At 32.2% G+C, this 15,560-nt stretch overlaps 2 protein-coding genes across 2 annotated transcripts; one reads left to right on the top strand and one right to left on the bottom strand.

Annotated features, from left to right (window-relative positions):
* Positions 1–1,417: 1,417 nt before the first annotated feature.
* On the top strand, positions 1,418–7,662 carry LOC18102264 (lipoamide acyltransferase component of branched-chain alpha-keto acid dehydrogenase complex, mitochondrial-like). The gene is made up of 9 exons (XM_052456698.1): positions 1,418–1,687; positions 1,767–1,916; positions 2,077–2,202; positions 2,702–3,084; positions 5,444–5,691; positions 6,181–6,269; positions 6,719–6,946; positions 7,276–7,419; positions 7,460–7,662. Exons 1-8 carry the CDS (start codon positions 1,553–1,555, stop codon positions 7,387–7,389), a joined length of 1,473 nt encoding a protein of 490 aa, XP_052312658.1. The 5' UTR covers positions 1,418–1,552; the 3' UTR covers positions 7,390–7,419; positions 7,460–7,662.
* A 4,153-nt stretch (positions 7,663–11,815) lies between these two features.
* On the bottom strand, positions 11,816–13,643 carry LOC7496680 (exopolygalacturonase). Its single transcript, XM_002314337.3, has 5 exons — positions 13,455–13,643; positions 12,940–13,245; positions 12,526–12,815; positions 12,170–12,383; positions 11,816–12,049 (listed from the first exon to the last, which is right to left on the bottom strand). Exons 1-5 carry the CDS (start codon positions 13,641–13,643, stop codon positions 11,816–11,818), a joined length of 1,233 nt encoding a protein of 410 aa, XP_002314373.2.
* Between the last annotated feature and the right edge of the window lie 1,917 nt (positions 13,644–15,560).

The following is a 15,560-nucleotide window of genomic DNA, read 5'->3' as shown; positions in this document are numbered from 1 at the left end:
AACTCTCAAATCTTCTCAAATTAGGGTTTTCAACTTTTTATTTTGTGCGATTTTGTCCTTATCAAATTCAATTATCAACCCAAAGTTTAGCACCCTTTTCATTTTAGTATTTGGTTTCTAATCTATGCAAATTGACCCTCTATTGACCGTTTATCTTTAAATTTTCTTCAACTTGGTCCGTTGATTTTGTTAATTTCAGTCCTTGAAGTCACACACCTTTTACAAATTGGTCTTTGGTTTTAAATTTCTTTAATCAAGTCCCTAATTTCCCATAAAAAATAATATTTGTGTAATTAAGCCTCTGATTTGACCAAATTAGCTTTTTAAAACTGCAATTTAACCATTGGACTTTAATTTCCTCTTATTAAAGCCCAAATTGAACTCAAAAATAAAATTTTCTTGTAATTAAGCCCTTAATAAATTCAATTAAATCTTGAAAATTCCATTTGAGTTCATAAACATCTAGTTTGAATTTGCTTTCCCAAATTAAATTTTCCAATTCAATGGGGCCTTCATCGGTCCATATGGGGCAACTAATTTTTCCAACCTTATATATATAGCAGTTAAAAATTAATCAAAATAGAAAAAATAATCATAAAAAATAAAAAATAAAGAAAAATACAATTAGAGATAAAATCAAACAAATAATAATTTTTTTAAAAAAAGCTAGGACTGAGCCAGAACAATTAAAAAAGTTCAATAATTTTGAGGAACAATTAGGGATGATTAAAAGACCAATAATCAAAATAAAAGAGATAGAAAAGTTTGAAGGTCTTGTTAATTCAATTAGGGACTTAATCGAAGAGAAAAATTACAATTAAAGTCAATTTAACAAGAAAAAAGAAATAAAAGATTAATATAATCTAGTCGACTTGACTGGTCTAAAAATAATCCAAGCAATAATTTAAAAAAATTAAGTATGAAATTAAAAAAAAAAGATTTTATTGTAAGTTTCTTAAGGTAATAGATTATCCATACTCAAATTGATTCCATTTCCCCCTTGAAACTTAGATTTACATGAGAGTACTCACCAATCACTTGAACCAAGACATTACTTAATTTCTCTATCTTTCTTTGGTTTAAAAAAGAAGAGTGGCAAATAGATTATTAAAGCTTAGTACAAAGCACCTATTTTAAAGTACTTCTAAACTTAGCTGCCTTTCCTAATATTTTGATGCGATCTGAAAAATATTAAATAGTATTTAAAATATAATAATAATAATTTTTTAAAATATTTTTTATTTAAAAAATATATTAAAATAATAATTTTTTTATTTTAAAAAAATTATTTTTAATATTAAAATATTAAAAAATATAAAATATAAAATATAAAAAAATAATTTTTAAATAATTGTTTTTTTTTTTAAATTTTACCGCAACGCAATACCAAACAGGAATAGAAAGGGCTATATCATAAATCTTTGATCCAAAACGTGGGATTACCCAAGATCTTATAATAATAATAATAATACACTTGTTTTGTCTTAATTCTTATACAAACAACAAAAATTTCTCTCATTTTCTTGAAGGGGGAGTAGCAAGCTCTTCATCAATGTTGATTGTCAGAAGGGTGTGGCATAAACTGGTCAGGAGCTCCACCCCACGATTTCTCTACCCGTATCCCGCTCCCGCTCTATTAAAGGCCCCCAAACTTCCTTTCACTGGTTACACTAATAACTCTATCAACGTGAGTGACTATATATTTAATTTGTTAATCTTTTTTTTGGTGAAATTAGTTAAATGACTGTTGGGTTTTGTTTTTGTAGATCAAGATTGAGACTAAAGTGGGTTGGCGTTTGTTTTCAAGTCAAGCTTTGGCTGATGGGGGGATGAGTGATAGAATTGTTGATGTGCCTTTAGCTCAAACTGGTGAAGGTATTGCTGAGTGTGAACTGCTCAAATGGTTTGTGAAAGAGGTAATTGAATGAAACAATGATTGATGAAGTTGTAAATTTATTTGTTTGTTTTTGTGTTAATTTGTGAGTTGCTGCTGGTTTTCAAGTCGTCAGTTTGGTGAGTTTCAAATTGTCTTTATAAGTGATAGGAAAGATGGCAACGTGCTTGTTGTTGTGGTAGGGGGATGAAGTTGAAGACTTTCAACCACTATGTGAAGTCCAGAGTGACAAAGCGACTATTGAGATAACGAGTCGTTACAAAGGAAAAGTTGCTCAATTTCAATACGTTCCAGGAGATATTGTAAAGGTGAGAATTTATTGATTTACTGCTCATTGGTTTGGTGAAGAAAACATGTTGACATTTTGTAGATTAATAATAATTTCATTTTATGTGTTTCGCTAAGTGGTTTGCCTGTGTGAGAAATGGCGTGGGATACTAAAGATGAAATTAGCAACCTTCTTGAGGTGGGAGACATGAATTTGGGAATCTGTTGGAATTCACTTTGAAACTATGTCAAACAAATAAGATTTTTACGACTTATGAAATATGGTGTTATTTTGTTAGACAGACTGGGTAGCAGAAGCACATGCTTGTGTGAACTTAATTCAGGCCACAATGGCAGAGCTGGCTCCATTTCTCATGGGGAGGAAAAAGATAGGGGGGGTGTGCTTTGCACTGTGATGGGGGTGTCAAAAACTTGAAATTAGTCATGGAAGAAGTAGAGGAAAAAAAAAAAAAAATACCATATAGCTTTTGTGCATGTGTATTGATATTTTGAATTTCTGGTAATGTGTGATCTATGCAGGTTGGAGAGACTCTTCTTAAAATGGTTGTTGAGGGAGCTCAAGTTCCACCACAGAAACATGATGTTACTGAAAATATTATTTCTCATTGTTCTGAGGGTGAGGTAAATAAAAGTAAAACTTGTGGAGTCCTGTCAACACCAGCTGTGCGACACCTTGGTAAGCAATATGATATAAATCTAAATGATGTCCATGGATCTGGTAAAGATGGGAGGGTATTAAAAGAAGATATAATTAAACACGCTATTCAGAAAGGAATCATTAAAGATTCCTCTGGCTTTGAGAATGCTGATTCTGGAGACCAGTTTTTGAGAGGTGAAGAGGACTACTCATACGTGCCAGCTGAGTTAGGCTCACACCACGGTGATAAGACAATTCCTCTAAGGTAATATTAGAAGCTAATGTGAACTGAAAACCTTTTTCCTATCATTTTTTTTAAAGAAGGGGGTAGGAATGGTACAAAACTACTTTCCTTAGCATTTTACTCTTCACAAAATAACCAATTTTTGTTTTTTAAATGATAGGATTAGGATAACATAGCAATTCTTATATTGCAGAGGTGTTAATTTTTCCTGCCATTTTAATCATAATGATAGGTCAATTAATTTGGTATCCAAGCCATAAGCCAGGCAGCCACAACCATTTACTGCAATCCCATGTTTTGATTTCAGACCATATCAAGCATATGCTGGTTTTGATTGCCTAGCATTGTGAATAGGTTATAAGTTGCTTATGAGATTGTGTTTACAGGTTCTAGCTGTAGACTTCATTTTTACAAGCAACAGTTAGAGATCCACTTATGTACATGTAGTTATGTTAAATGATAATAGGATTGCTACAGATGAAGTTCTTTTACGTTGGAACTGTATAAATAAAATCAGACATATCTTGTGAATTCAATGGTCTAGTTTTACATGGGGTGGAAGAACACCTGTATTGTAAATCTTGTCCTGTGAGATATCATAAAGGTTGTTAAAATCTCAAGTTGACTCTTAAAATCTTATGATTTTACGAGTTAACATGTATATAACGTGTCAAATCGGGTTAAAACTCGAAATCGGTCAAACTCGGTTAAAATCGGTAAAATCGGACCGATTTTGACCGAGTTTGACCGATTTCGAGTTTTAACCCGCAAAAGTTAAAAAATTTACTGCCTCCCTGTTCGAGTCCCCTGACACTCCACTACATAGTCCCCACTCCCCAGTCTCCCCTTTCCCCGTTGCCTAAATCTCAAATTTTCAATCTTAGCAGACTAACACCAGCATTAGAGGATCTTGGGTATGAGAAAGCCTTATACTGTATTTTAGGCCGGGAAGGCATGATTGGAGGATCAAAACCATGGGAAGACAGAGGTAGATGGTGAGGAATCAAAGGAGTAAAATAAGAGATAGGAATACTTATATAGAGAGAAATATTGTGTTTTAGACTAACCATTTGTTAACTACAAAGAGAGACGACAAAGACTCAGAGAGAACTTGAAATACATGTCTTGCTTGGTGGGATATTTGGACATTATTTCTAGGACTTGTTACTAACATAAAAAAGGTGGAAGGTGAGGTGGCATGAGATTAAATTGATGTCATTTTGTACATTTTTGTTCTCGTTGTCATGGGTTCACTGTATTGGTCTGTTAATTTTTTTTTTAAAGTTGGTGATATACCTTAGAATGTTGTATCATCTCACTAGTTGTCTGCACTCTGCAGTGTGTTTCAAGACCTGTCCTCTAGAAAATGTTCTGAAACTCTATCAATAAAACATAGTTGTTCAATCTTATTTTTTTTCTTTTCGTATTTTTAAGTCATTTAAACCATGTATGAATTTTTATTTGAATTATGTATTTTAAAGTGTTTGGACATTTGTATTGTTTATTTTACTTTTATTTTAATTGTGTTATATTATTATTTACTACTTGACTGAAATTGTCAATATATAATTAGTTAAAATATTTTTCTTACAATTTTACGATTCGAGTTTATATTGTATATTTCGTGTCATGTCAAAAAAGCGTTTTTGACAACCTTGATCATAACCTTTAATTTTAAATGCCAAAATTATCCTGTGATACCCTTAACCTTTTTGCTGCAAAAACTGTGATTGAAATCTTATTCTTTTACCGTAAAGTCTAAACTCTTACCTTAAAAATTCTGCAGTGTGTTTCAAGACCTGTCCTCTAGAAAATGTTCTGAAACTCTATCAATAAAACATAGTTGTTCAATCTTATTTTTTTTCTTTTCGTATTTTTAAGTCATTTAAACCATGTATGAATTTTTATTTGAATTATGTATTTTAAAGTGTTTGGACATTTGTATTGTTTATTTTACTTTTATTTTAATTGTGTTATATTATTATTTACTACTTGACTGAAATTGTCAATATATAATTAGTTAAAATATTTTTCTTACAATTTTACGATTCGAGTTTATATTGTATATTTCGTGTCATGTCAAAAAAGCGTTTTTGACAACCTTGATCATAACCTTTAATTTTAAATGCCAAAATTATCCTGTGATACCCTTAACCTTTTTGCTGCAAAAACTGTGATTGAAATCTTATTCTTTTACCGTAAAGTCTAAACTCTTACCTTAAAAACAAAAGCGCCCCCCCCCCCCCCCCCCCCCCCCTCATTTGTGTTAGTGTAGAGTCACTAGACAGTTATTTTTCAATTCCATGTACTAAAATTCTTAAAGAATACTTGTTTATTAGCCAAAACACTTTATAATTGCCAACTTTATTTTTTTTTTCAGGGGATTCCAACGCACAATGGTGAAAACAATGTCAATGGCTGCAAAAGTTCCACATTTTCATTATGTAGAAGAGATAAATTGTGATGCATTGGTGGAGCTTAAAGAAAGTTTCCAAAACAATAACACCGAACCAGGTGTGAAGCATACTTTTCTTCCATCTTTGATAAAGTCACTTTCAGTGGCCATCAGCAAATATCCATGGATTAATAGTCGCTTCAATGAGGACTCAATGGAGGTCATCCTGAAAGGTTTGTTGATTTATTCTTCTTTGCTGCTGCAATGTTGTTTACTGCTTCTATTTTCTGATGGGCACATGTTCAATGAGTGGTAAAAAACAACTATTTACAGTAGGCTTTCCAGTATACGAGCACGATAATTCTATTTAAACTTGTAATTTTGGTGTCCTTTGCAAGTCTTTCAAGGATCTAACAAAGCTGGAACCAGATCCATCATCAACAAAAGTGTAAAATGAGACAGACATTTATAGATTATAGATTCACTGGTCTTGACTGCTTATAAAACCAATATAAACTTTATCGTACTTCCATATGAGATGGATGTATCCTGCAGAAGCTCTACATTTGGCTCTACAAGGATGTGTTCTGATGTAAAATAATTGTTGCTTCTTTGAGATCTGTTGATCAGAATGTTGCTTGGATTATGTTGAATATTCTTATTGATATCCTTAACCCTCTTTTCTAATTAATCGTGGTCATAATAACTGTTGAATGTCATAGGTTCCCACAATATTGGAATTGCCATGGCTACTCCATCTGGTCTAGTTGTACCCAATATAAAGAATGTTCAGTCTCTTTCCATCTTGGAGGTTAGTTTCATTGTCTCCTGTCTGTTATTTACGTACACAACTATCTTCTATTTCACTCTGCTTGATTGCTAGCAGCTTCTTGCTTGTGTTCAAGTAATAAAATGGGATTTCAAAGTATTGAGTTTGACTTCAAACTTTGCTTTCATACTTAATAGTTAAGGTGAGAGATATAATTTGATAGATTTGATAATGAAAGTTAGAATGTTATAAACCACACGAATTCATATTGAAATCAGTAATTTTTTTAAGGTTGCATCTTGCTTTATATGCATACTTACAATTAGGTTCATCCATAACTGTAGCAAGAATGACACAATGTCTAATTTTTCCTTTTTGGAATCTGTGCTGTATATTCTCAATGCGTTTACTTTCAAGTACTTCTCCTCAAAACACCTTTTGTTTTCCTCCCTTTCTCTGGCATTGTCGACAATGTCCACCTATGTATTTAGATAACAAAGGAGCTTTCGCGGTTGCAACAATTGGCCTTGGCTAATAAGCTTAACCCTGAGGATATAACTGGTGGAACAATAACACTAAGCAACATTGGAGCAATTGGTGGGAAGTTTGGTGCTCCCATCCTCAACTTGCCTGAACTGGCAATTATTGCAATTGGCCGAATTCAGAAAGTGGCTCATTTTGCAGATGATGGAAATGCATATCCTGCATCAGTTATGACGGTAAGCAATGTTTCAGTTACTTCCTTCTTGTTTATTTGCTTCAGAGTACTTAACACCATCTTCCAAATGAACATGGGATATACACCATTTTATTTATTTGCTCATTCTTTTGGAAATGAATTACTGTAACTTAGCGCATCATCCTTTAGAAAAGTAAAGCACTGTCCATGTATAGGACAATCTTACTATAAACTGGGCATGCTATTTCAAACAATTAGAGAACTCTTGTGACAAAAAGGGCTAAAATTATACATTGCGCTTACTGATTGTTAAAACGACGGCTTTATGGCGTTTCATTATTGTATCTGATCATCTGCCTCTTTTCTCAGGTAAATATTGGTGCAGATCATAGAGTTTTGGACGGGGCGACTGTTGCAAGATTTTGCAATGAGTGGAAACAGTTGATTGAAAAACCAGAGCTGCTCATGTTGCTTATGAGATGACTTCCTTGACTGGTTGCAAGATGACATGTTTTTTATCATCCCTCGGGGGGGGGGGGGGGGGGGGGGGTGTGGGGTGGTTGTAATTTCTGGAAATCGTATTCAATAAGATTTAAATCATGAATAATAAGTGGGCGCACACTCATTTAGTCCATGGATGTCCAATGCCGGGATTTCTTACTGCCTTCCAGTTGCTGCTTGAAGATGAAAACACTTTCTTTAGCTTACACAAGTCTAATGATCATCTCTAAATCTCATGTCCTTTTCTTTTACGAATCCCATGTATTTCAGTTGATTTTTTTTTGTGTTGAAAAAGTGTTTTTAAATTTTTTTGAATATTTGTTTTTAAAAATTTTTGGATTGGTTTGATGTATTAATGTCAAAAATGAATTTTTAAAAAATAAATATTTTTTTAATATATTTTCAAGTAAAAACATTTTAAAAAGTAACAACTATTATAATTTTAAATAGCGTTCGTGTTTTGAAACAGTTAAGAAGTTAGTTTTGAATCTCTTAAATGTAAATTGTACTTCTTAATAAAAAAAAATTTTACAAAGAAGGACTTATATATAAATAAAAAAAAATATAAAGAAAAAAAAATGATGTATTTTAAAAAATTTTAAGAATAAAAATAGAAGTTATACTAAAAGGTATGGGTTTAAAAGCTTATTTTCTACCATCTCACCCACTAAAAAAACAATTTAATTGACATGCTTTTTTTTAAAGGGATTGATGTCTATATTTTAAAATCAAATACGGGTTATGTCCACTTTTAGCAATTTCAATAAAAATTCTTTTTTTAAGACTTTATGTCAACACTTTTAACGAGTCTTTTATTTTTAGGGACTGAAGTTATTTTTTGACAAGTTTGAAGACCAATGTCAAAATTTTCACAAAATAAAAAGGCTAGTTTTCTTTAATTGCTAGGTGGTGACTCTAATTTTTCATGACACATTTTAAGCCCCCGCCGCAATGTCCACTAAGGTTAAGCTATGCATAAAATATGGGGGTATCTTGTAAATATGGGGGTATCTTGTAAAATACATGATCCTAAAATGATCAAGATAAGACCTAAGACTATGAATTGTGTATTAATCAGATATGCATAAAATAGTAGTGCATATAAATTTCTTATACACAAGTCAAGTATTGAGAATATTCATCTTAATACTATTATGAAATTAAGAAATGCTACATTATTTGAGGGTGTGTTTCCATGGAAAGAAGCATGAAAAAATCGTTCATTAAAATAACAATTGAGGCTAACTCAAGTAATTGTCATAAATCAAAAGATGATGAAGTTAAGCGTAGAAAGATTAAGAGGGCAAAAATGACCAAAATATTTGGTCTTGATTTTTTAACATACTTGTTAGAAAATGAACCTCTAACCCACTCTGAGGCAATGTCCTGTCTGGAAGGAGATAATCAATATTGAAATTGAATCCATTACGAATAAACATATATGGGAACTAATTGATCTTCCTCCCAAAAGTAAACTATTAGGCTATAAGTGGATCTTTAAAAGGAAGATGAAAGTTAATAGCACTATTGATAAATATAAATCTAGACTTATTATTAAAGGATTTAGACAATAAGAAGGTGTTGAAATTTTAACACATATTCATTTGTGTTAAGAATAACTTCCATACAAATATTAATAGTCATTGTAGCTATTAACAAGCTTGAAATACATCAAATGAATGTAAAAATAGCTTTCTTAAATGGTGACTTTGAAAAGGAGACTTACACAGAACAACATGAGGGGTTTGCTATCAATGAATAAGAAAAAAAAGTCTATAAGCTTGTCAAATTAGAATATGGTTTGAAATAAGCACCTAAACAATGACATAAAAAGATTGACAATATTATGTTGTCAAATGAGTTTAAAATCAACAAAGTTGATAAATGTGTTTATGTGAAAAATATAGATAAATGTTATGTCTCTGTATGGACAATATGCTAATTTTATATAGCAATGATCACATGATCAAGTCTACTAAGAAAATGTTAAGTAGTAAGTTTTACATGAAAGAATTAGGTGTTGCAATTGTCATACTAGGAATTAATATTTATAAGACATCTAATGGATTGATATTGTCTAAATCTTATTATGTTGAGAAAAGTTTCGAGAAATTTTCTAAGAGTGACAATAGCACTGTCAAAATATCAATTAATATAAGTGTACATTTGTCCAAGAATAGAGGTAAAGGAATAAATCAATTGAAATATTCTTGAATAACTAGAAACCTAATATATGTTATGAACTACACAGGGATTGATATTGCTTACTCGGTTAATAAACGGAGTAGATATACAAGTAATCTAAGTCTAAATCATTATAAGGTAATAAAAATGATACTTAAGTATTTGAGGTACATCTTGGACTACAGGCTATACTATACTGGTTACCTAGTAATGCTAGAATAATATAGTGATGCTAATTGGATATTCAACACTAAGGATTTAAAATACATAAGTGGATATGTCTTCATACTTAGTGGAGCAGCCGTGTCATAGAAATTCTTCAAATAAACATGTATCGCTAGATCCATGATGGAATCGTATTTCATTGATCTTGATAAAATTGGAGTGGAAATCAAATGGATTTAAAATTTCTTAAAGGATATTCCAAGTCGAATGGATAAAACTAGTGATAACTATTTGTGTCCATTGCGATAGCCAGTTAACAATTAGAAGGGAATAAAGTAGTATGTATAATAGAAATTTTAGACATATACATCGTAGACATAATACCATTAAACACTTGTTATCGAATGAAGTTATTTTCATTGACTATGTAAAGTCAAAGGACAATATTGTGGATCCACTAACTAAGGATTTGTCGAGAGAGCTTGTGTATAATTCATCAAGGAGAATGGGCATAAAGCTTTTAAAAGATAAAAGAGTGTAATGATGGTAACTATACCTAATTGATTGGAGATCCCAAGATCTATATTCAAATGAAAAATTAAGTTATATAACATTCTCGGTAGCACTAGAAAATTATTATTTCCTGCTTATTCCTATGATGAAATAAGTGTCAGTTGTAGCGGATCTCAACAATTATAAAGCGGTCGTGATAAAGGATGAGTTGAACTCTTAATGATTTTCGCATCTTAATACACCAAATAGATTATAACAGAATAATTTTAATGAAAGGTCGTCTATGTAAGTGAGAAATATGGTCGTTTCTTTGAAAATTTTGATAAATGATGAATTCTCTAAAGCACCCATGGATCCAAGAGTTGTTAAGGACCAAAATGAACATAACAATGAGAATTAAAGGAAACCTCTAGGTAAAAAACTATGTGAGTATTATTGTATTGGTTTACATAAAAGGCTGAATAGTTCAAGATATCGTGTGTTCATTATTTAACCGAGTAAATCCAATAGTATTTCACTATGAAAGGTTCAAAGTCAAAAGCTACCTATCATGGTGTAGTAATCTACTAAATCAGTATCTTTTAATAAATCTTTAAGTCATTTTCAAACTGGTGAGACAATTTTCATTTATGTGGGGGATTGTTATAAATTTATTTTAATTAACATGATTTAAAAAAAATGAGTGAATAAGAAATTAATCTTAAAGAGCCCTTGATTTTTCTAGATTTAATTCTTGATTTATGGTGACTAATCAAATGTTGATAAGGTGGGAGTTAATTCTTATTAATTTTCTAACATTTTAACTTCTAAAATTTACTATAAAAAGCGGGGGCGGGGGGGTGTTAAGGAAGAGTTTCCAACTAGAATTTTTTAAATTTTTATGTATTGTTCCTCACCTCATATTTTAGTGTTTTACTCTCATTTTAAGCTTTAGTTTCCTCCCAAATCTAGATTTTAAGTTCATCTTGTTGAAAGATATTTGAGTTTCATATTCTTTGGTTCAAAGACCTTATTTAGAAGTGCATCTATACTAAGATGATAGTGTTGGAATTTCGAGAGGCATATTGCAAACATCCTAATTGCATAAGCGAGCGACAATAAAGCCTCAAAAACAAAGAATTCATCATTAACAATAATAACAAAAGTATCATTATTTTAAAGTGTTTCAACAAGTACGTATCCTCCTTTGTTTGAATGTAAACATAAATATTTATTATTATTAATAATATACATGTTAGAACTTTGAATTAATATCAATTACATGTTTGTTTATATGCCTAGCATGCATGCTAGAGTTCTATTATTATTTTGTTGTGTTGAAAGCATGTTTGTTGTTAATTATATCTTTACATGCTTATAGTTTTAAACATGTATAAATTTTAGGCTTTTAATAGATATTTTTTATTTAATATAACTTTAAAATGATAAATTAAATATCTTTGTTATCTGATGTGATATATTTTTACAAACTTTAATTTACACTAATTAATGAAAGCAGAAAAGGGTCCATCTCCTCGATCGTAAACAGGAAGAAAGAGATTTTCAACTATCGGCAAGGTGATGGGAGCTGGAAGCCAGCATAATTTAATTTTGCATTGGTGCACACAGAGCTGATTTCATGATTATGCTGTTTTGCTCCAACGTAGTTCAAATTTATGTTTGACAAGCTAACTCTTTCACAGGGAACAGTATTGCTGCACTTGATGTTTACTCCAACAACTGAAGTGGATGTTCCTCTAATGTTTTGGTATCGAACATCACTGAGCCTTACCCTTGATGCCTGCAAACAGAATTAAAGAAGGCAAGTTCAGATAAAACTGATATACTCTATTCCAACTCATGATCGAAGGAAGAAAGCAGCTTGTTAAAGGGGTTGATGTCATAGTAAAAGAAAACGAACCGATTCTTTGTTTCCATAAGATTGATCAATAATAATGGGGTTTTTTACTCTGACCATGACGATATCCTGGAAAAGTATGCCCGAAGCTTGGCTTGGAGGTGATCCTCCATATGTTTTTATTCTGATTCCATTGTCCGTGTTATTCAATGTGCAGTTTTTCACAGTGATCCCTCTCACATCCTCCTCATCCTGGTACTTTCCAAGGCTACCAATACTGTTATATATGGAAATGTAAATTACAAGTTAATTAGCTGCAGGTTACTACACTAGTTAATTACAAATTCATAATTACTGACTTCAAGTGTGTGTATATATATGCAGCAGGAACATTCAATACTTGGATACAAATTAGTTACCTGATACCGTGTCCAGGGCCACAGGTTACATTTCTGATGTGGACATCGGTGCATCCACGTATGATGCCAATGCAATCATCACCAGTGCCGATGACACTATTTGATACATACACTTGATTGGTTTGGCTGATATGGATTCCGTCAGTGTTGGGGCTGTCGGAAGGGGCAAATATACGAAGATTTTTGGCCTTGATGTTCTGGGACAGAACGATGGATATGTGGAAACCCATGGGATTCACAGAGGTGATCTGTCTTATAATCCCGTTGACTACATGATTGAATTTTATAGACTGCGCCACAAATAATTAAAAAAAAAAAAAGGAAAGAAGAATCATTATGAAATTGCAATTAATCCCATATTCTCTAATTACTAATTAGTTAGTGCATGTAAGTCAAGATAATTTTGTTGCTTACACTTGGGAACTTGGCACCGCCGTCGCCGACATTGTATTTCCAGACAGCATTGCCTTGGCCATCAACAGTGCCTGTACCAGTAACCAGCAAGCCCTTGATGTTTTCAAATAAGATCCAGAAATCTTCTTCGTACATGCTAGGGTCTGGTACAGCTTTCAGAGTTCCTGCAATTTGAACCTTAATGGGTGCTGGACCTTGGCATGGTCCCTGAAAGATAGTTGCCCCTATCAAAAAGGTTCCCTTGGGGATAAGTAGCCTTGCCTTTCCCCTATAATTGCATGCAGCCTTCCATGCTCGGATGAAAGACTGCGAAGGCCAAACCCACAATCTAATCAATTTCACCATAATTTCTTTACGAGAAAATCAAGGGCAAATTCAGATACATACGCCACAAATTATAATAGTTTGCCCCCCATCAAATGTGGAGATTTCTTTTAACAGATAATTAAATACACGCCTCTAATATACTATTAATGCCATGAATACTTACGATCCAAAATACTAAACCAGCTTACCAGTGCGTTATCCTCTCTTCCAGGATGTGCTCCATAACGTAACACGTTAAACACCTTCTCATTGGGATCTTTCCTGTCGGCACGTCCGTGGTGCCCCAGAGCCTTTGAAACAAAGGAGGCCGCTATAATGCACAAAATGAGTGAGGCATTTGCCGATGATTTCCATGTAAATAATATGGCCATTGCCATGATCTATCCAATTCAAGCTATATAATTTATATTTCTCTCTCTCTATCAACAAAATCTATATATAAAAGGCTTCGATTTGATGATTAATGATGGTTGTTGTCTGATGTTGTAATTGTGAGAAGCTATCTTACTTTATACCCAAGTTTGTTGGAGATTTAACTGAATCGATAGATGTTTACACCATTTTTTTTCTAACAAAACAGAATTGTACTGTTAAAAGCTACCTGTACGTAGGAGGTTTAACTGCATTAGATATTGTGTTTGGTCTGTACGTAGTTAGGTTGCAGTGGTTCTGTTCTGTATTAAGCGTCAGTTTACTTAGCTTTCTATTTCTATAATTAGTCAAGACACAAATTAAATGCTATCCTTAAGATTTTTCCCCGAATTATAGTACTGAATTAAATAACAAGCTCAACAATTAAGCAAATTTTAACTTAAATTGTTGGAGAACCTTTCTATTAATGGAAAAAATAAAAGAAATCTGGTATATCTGTTTTTTTTCCCTTGATGGTAACATCCTTTAGAACTGTATATTTTCATGTACCTATCTTCGTGAAAATTCTCATTCAGGAATGCAGTTTTGATATTCATTTATCAAATCTCATAATTATAATATGCAACTATAGCAAGTAAAATCTTTATGGCCTTTAACATAATTATCAACGAGAATATTGTTTCATCAAAGTCAACCCCTTGTATTTGTCTGTAACATTTGACAACTAGTCTAACTGTGTACGTTTGTATATTGTCATCCATATCAGTCTTTCTCTTAAAGACCCACTTACATCCAATGAGTTTTATCTCTTCAGGTGGAATATCACCCACATTCCATACTTGGTTGATGTACATAGAATTCATTTCAGATTTCATGGCTTCGAGACATTTTCTTGGAATCAATATTAGATATTGCTTCTATATAGTTGATAGGCTCATCAAATATGAGAAATTCATCATCATCAGCTTCCACAAGAAGTTGATATCTCAATGGTGACGTGTCTGACTAGATCAACAAAGTTCTTGAGTTCCAGGCTGAACATCAAATATTATAGCTTCACGCTCTTGTTCCATTTAGATGTCTATTTATGGTTCTTGAACTTCATTAAGTTCTGTTACTACTCTTTTCAATAACAAATTATTTCTCTAGAAATGTAGCATATTTTGAGACAAACATTTTTTGCTCAACGAGATGGTAGAAATAATATCCAATAAATTCTTTTATATATTCAACAAACTTACAATTATTTAACATGGCTCCTAACTTTCAGATACTATATGTTTCACATAAGCGTTGCATCCCTGCCAAATCTTGAAGTATGAAAGGTTTGGTCTCTTACCATTTCATATCTCATATGGAGTCTTATCAACAGATTTTGATGGAACCTTATTTAAAAGGTAAGTAGCAATTTGCAGGGCATAGCCCCAAAACGAAGGTGGAAGATCTGCATAGCTCATCATAGACCGTACCCTATTCAATAGAGTATGATTTCTTTTTTCAGAAACTTCATTAAGTTATGGTGTCTTAAAAGGTGTCCACTGTGAGAGAATACCATTATCTTTTACATAATATTGAAATACTTGGCTCAAGTATTCACCACCTCGATTTGATGAAAGTATTTAGATGCTCTTTCCAGCTTGTTTTTCAACTTTATTTCTGAATTCTTTGAACTTTTCAAATGATTTAGACTCGTTTTTATTATTATTATTAAATACACATAATCATATCTAGAATGGTCATCAATAAATGTAATGAAATAAGTATATCCACCTATGGCATGAATCATCATTGGTCCACATACATCTGTATGTATTAAACCTAACAATTTTTTTGATCTTTCACTCTTTCCAGTAATAAACAAGTTTCACAAGTTTCATATGATTCATAATCAAAAGTATCAAAATATCCTTCTTTATGTAACT

Source organism: Populus trichocarpa, chromosome 10 (assembly GCF_000002775.5).
Source record: "Populus trichocarpa isolate Nisqually-1 chromosome 10, P.trichocarpa_v4.1, whole genome shotgun sequence".
NCBI lineage: Eukaryota > Viridiplantae > Streptophyta > Magnoliopsida > Malpighiales > Salicaceae > Populus > Populus trichocarpa.
This window is presented reverse-complemented; position numbering and strand designations above follow the sequence as displayed.

Coding starts and splice junctions, on each gene's coding strand:
- LOC7496680 (XM_002314337.3), bottom strand. CDS start 13,643: ATGGCAATGGCCATATTATTTACATGGAAATCATCGGCAAATGCCTCA. Junction 12,384..12,525: donor GGCCCTGGACACGGTATCAG/GTAACTAATTTG, acceptor CATATATAACAG/TATTGGTAGCCTTGGAAAGT. Junction 12,050..12,169: donor CTTATGGAAACAAAGAATCG/GTTCGTTTTCTT, acceptor TTCTGTTTGCAG/GCATCAAGGGTAAGGCTCAG.
- LOC18102264 (XM_052456698.1), top strand. CDS start 1,553: ATGTTGATTGTCAGAAGGGTGTGGCATAAACTGGTCAGGAGCTCCACC. Junction 3,085..5,443: donor GATAAGACAATTCCTCTAAG/GTAATATTAGAA, acceptor TTTTTTTTTCAG/GGGATTCCAACGCACAATGG. Junction 5,692..6,180: donor AATGGAGGTCATCCTGAAAG/GTTTGTTGATTT, acceptor TGAATGTCATAG/GTTCCCACAATATTGGAATT.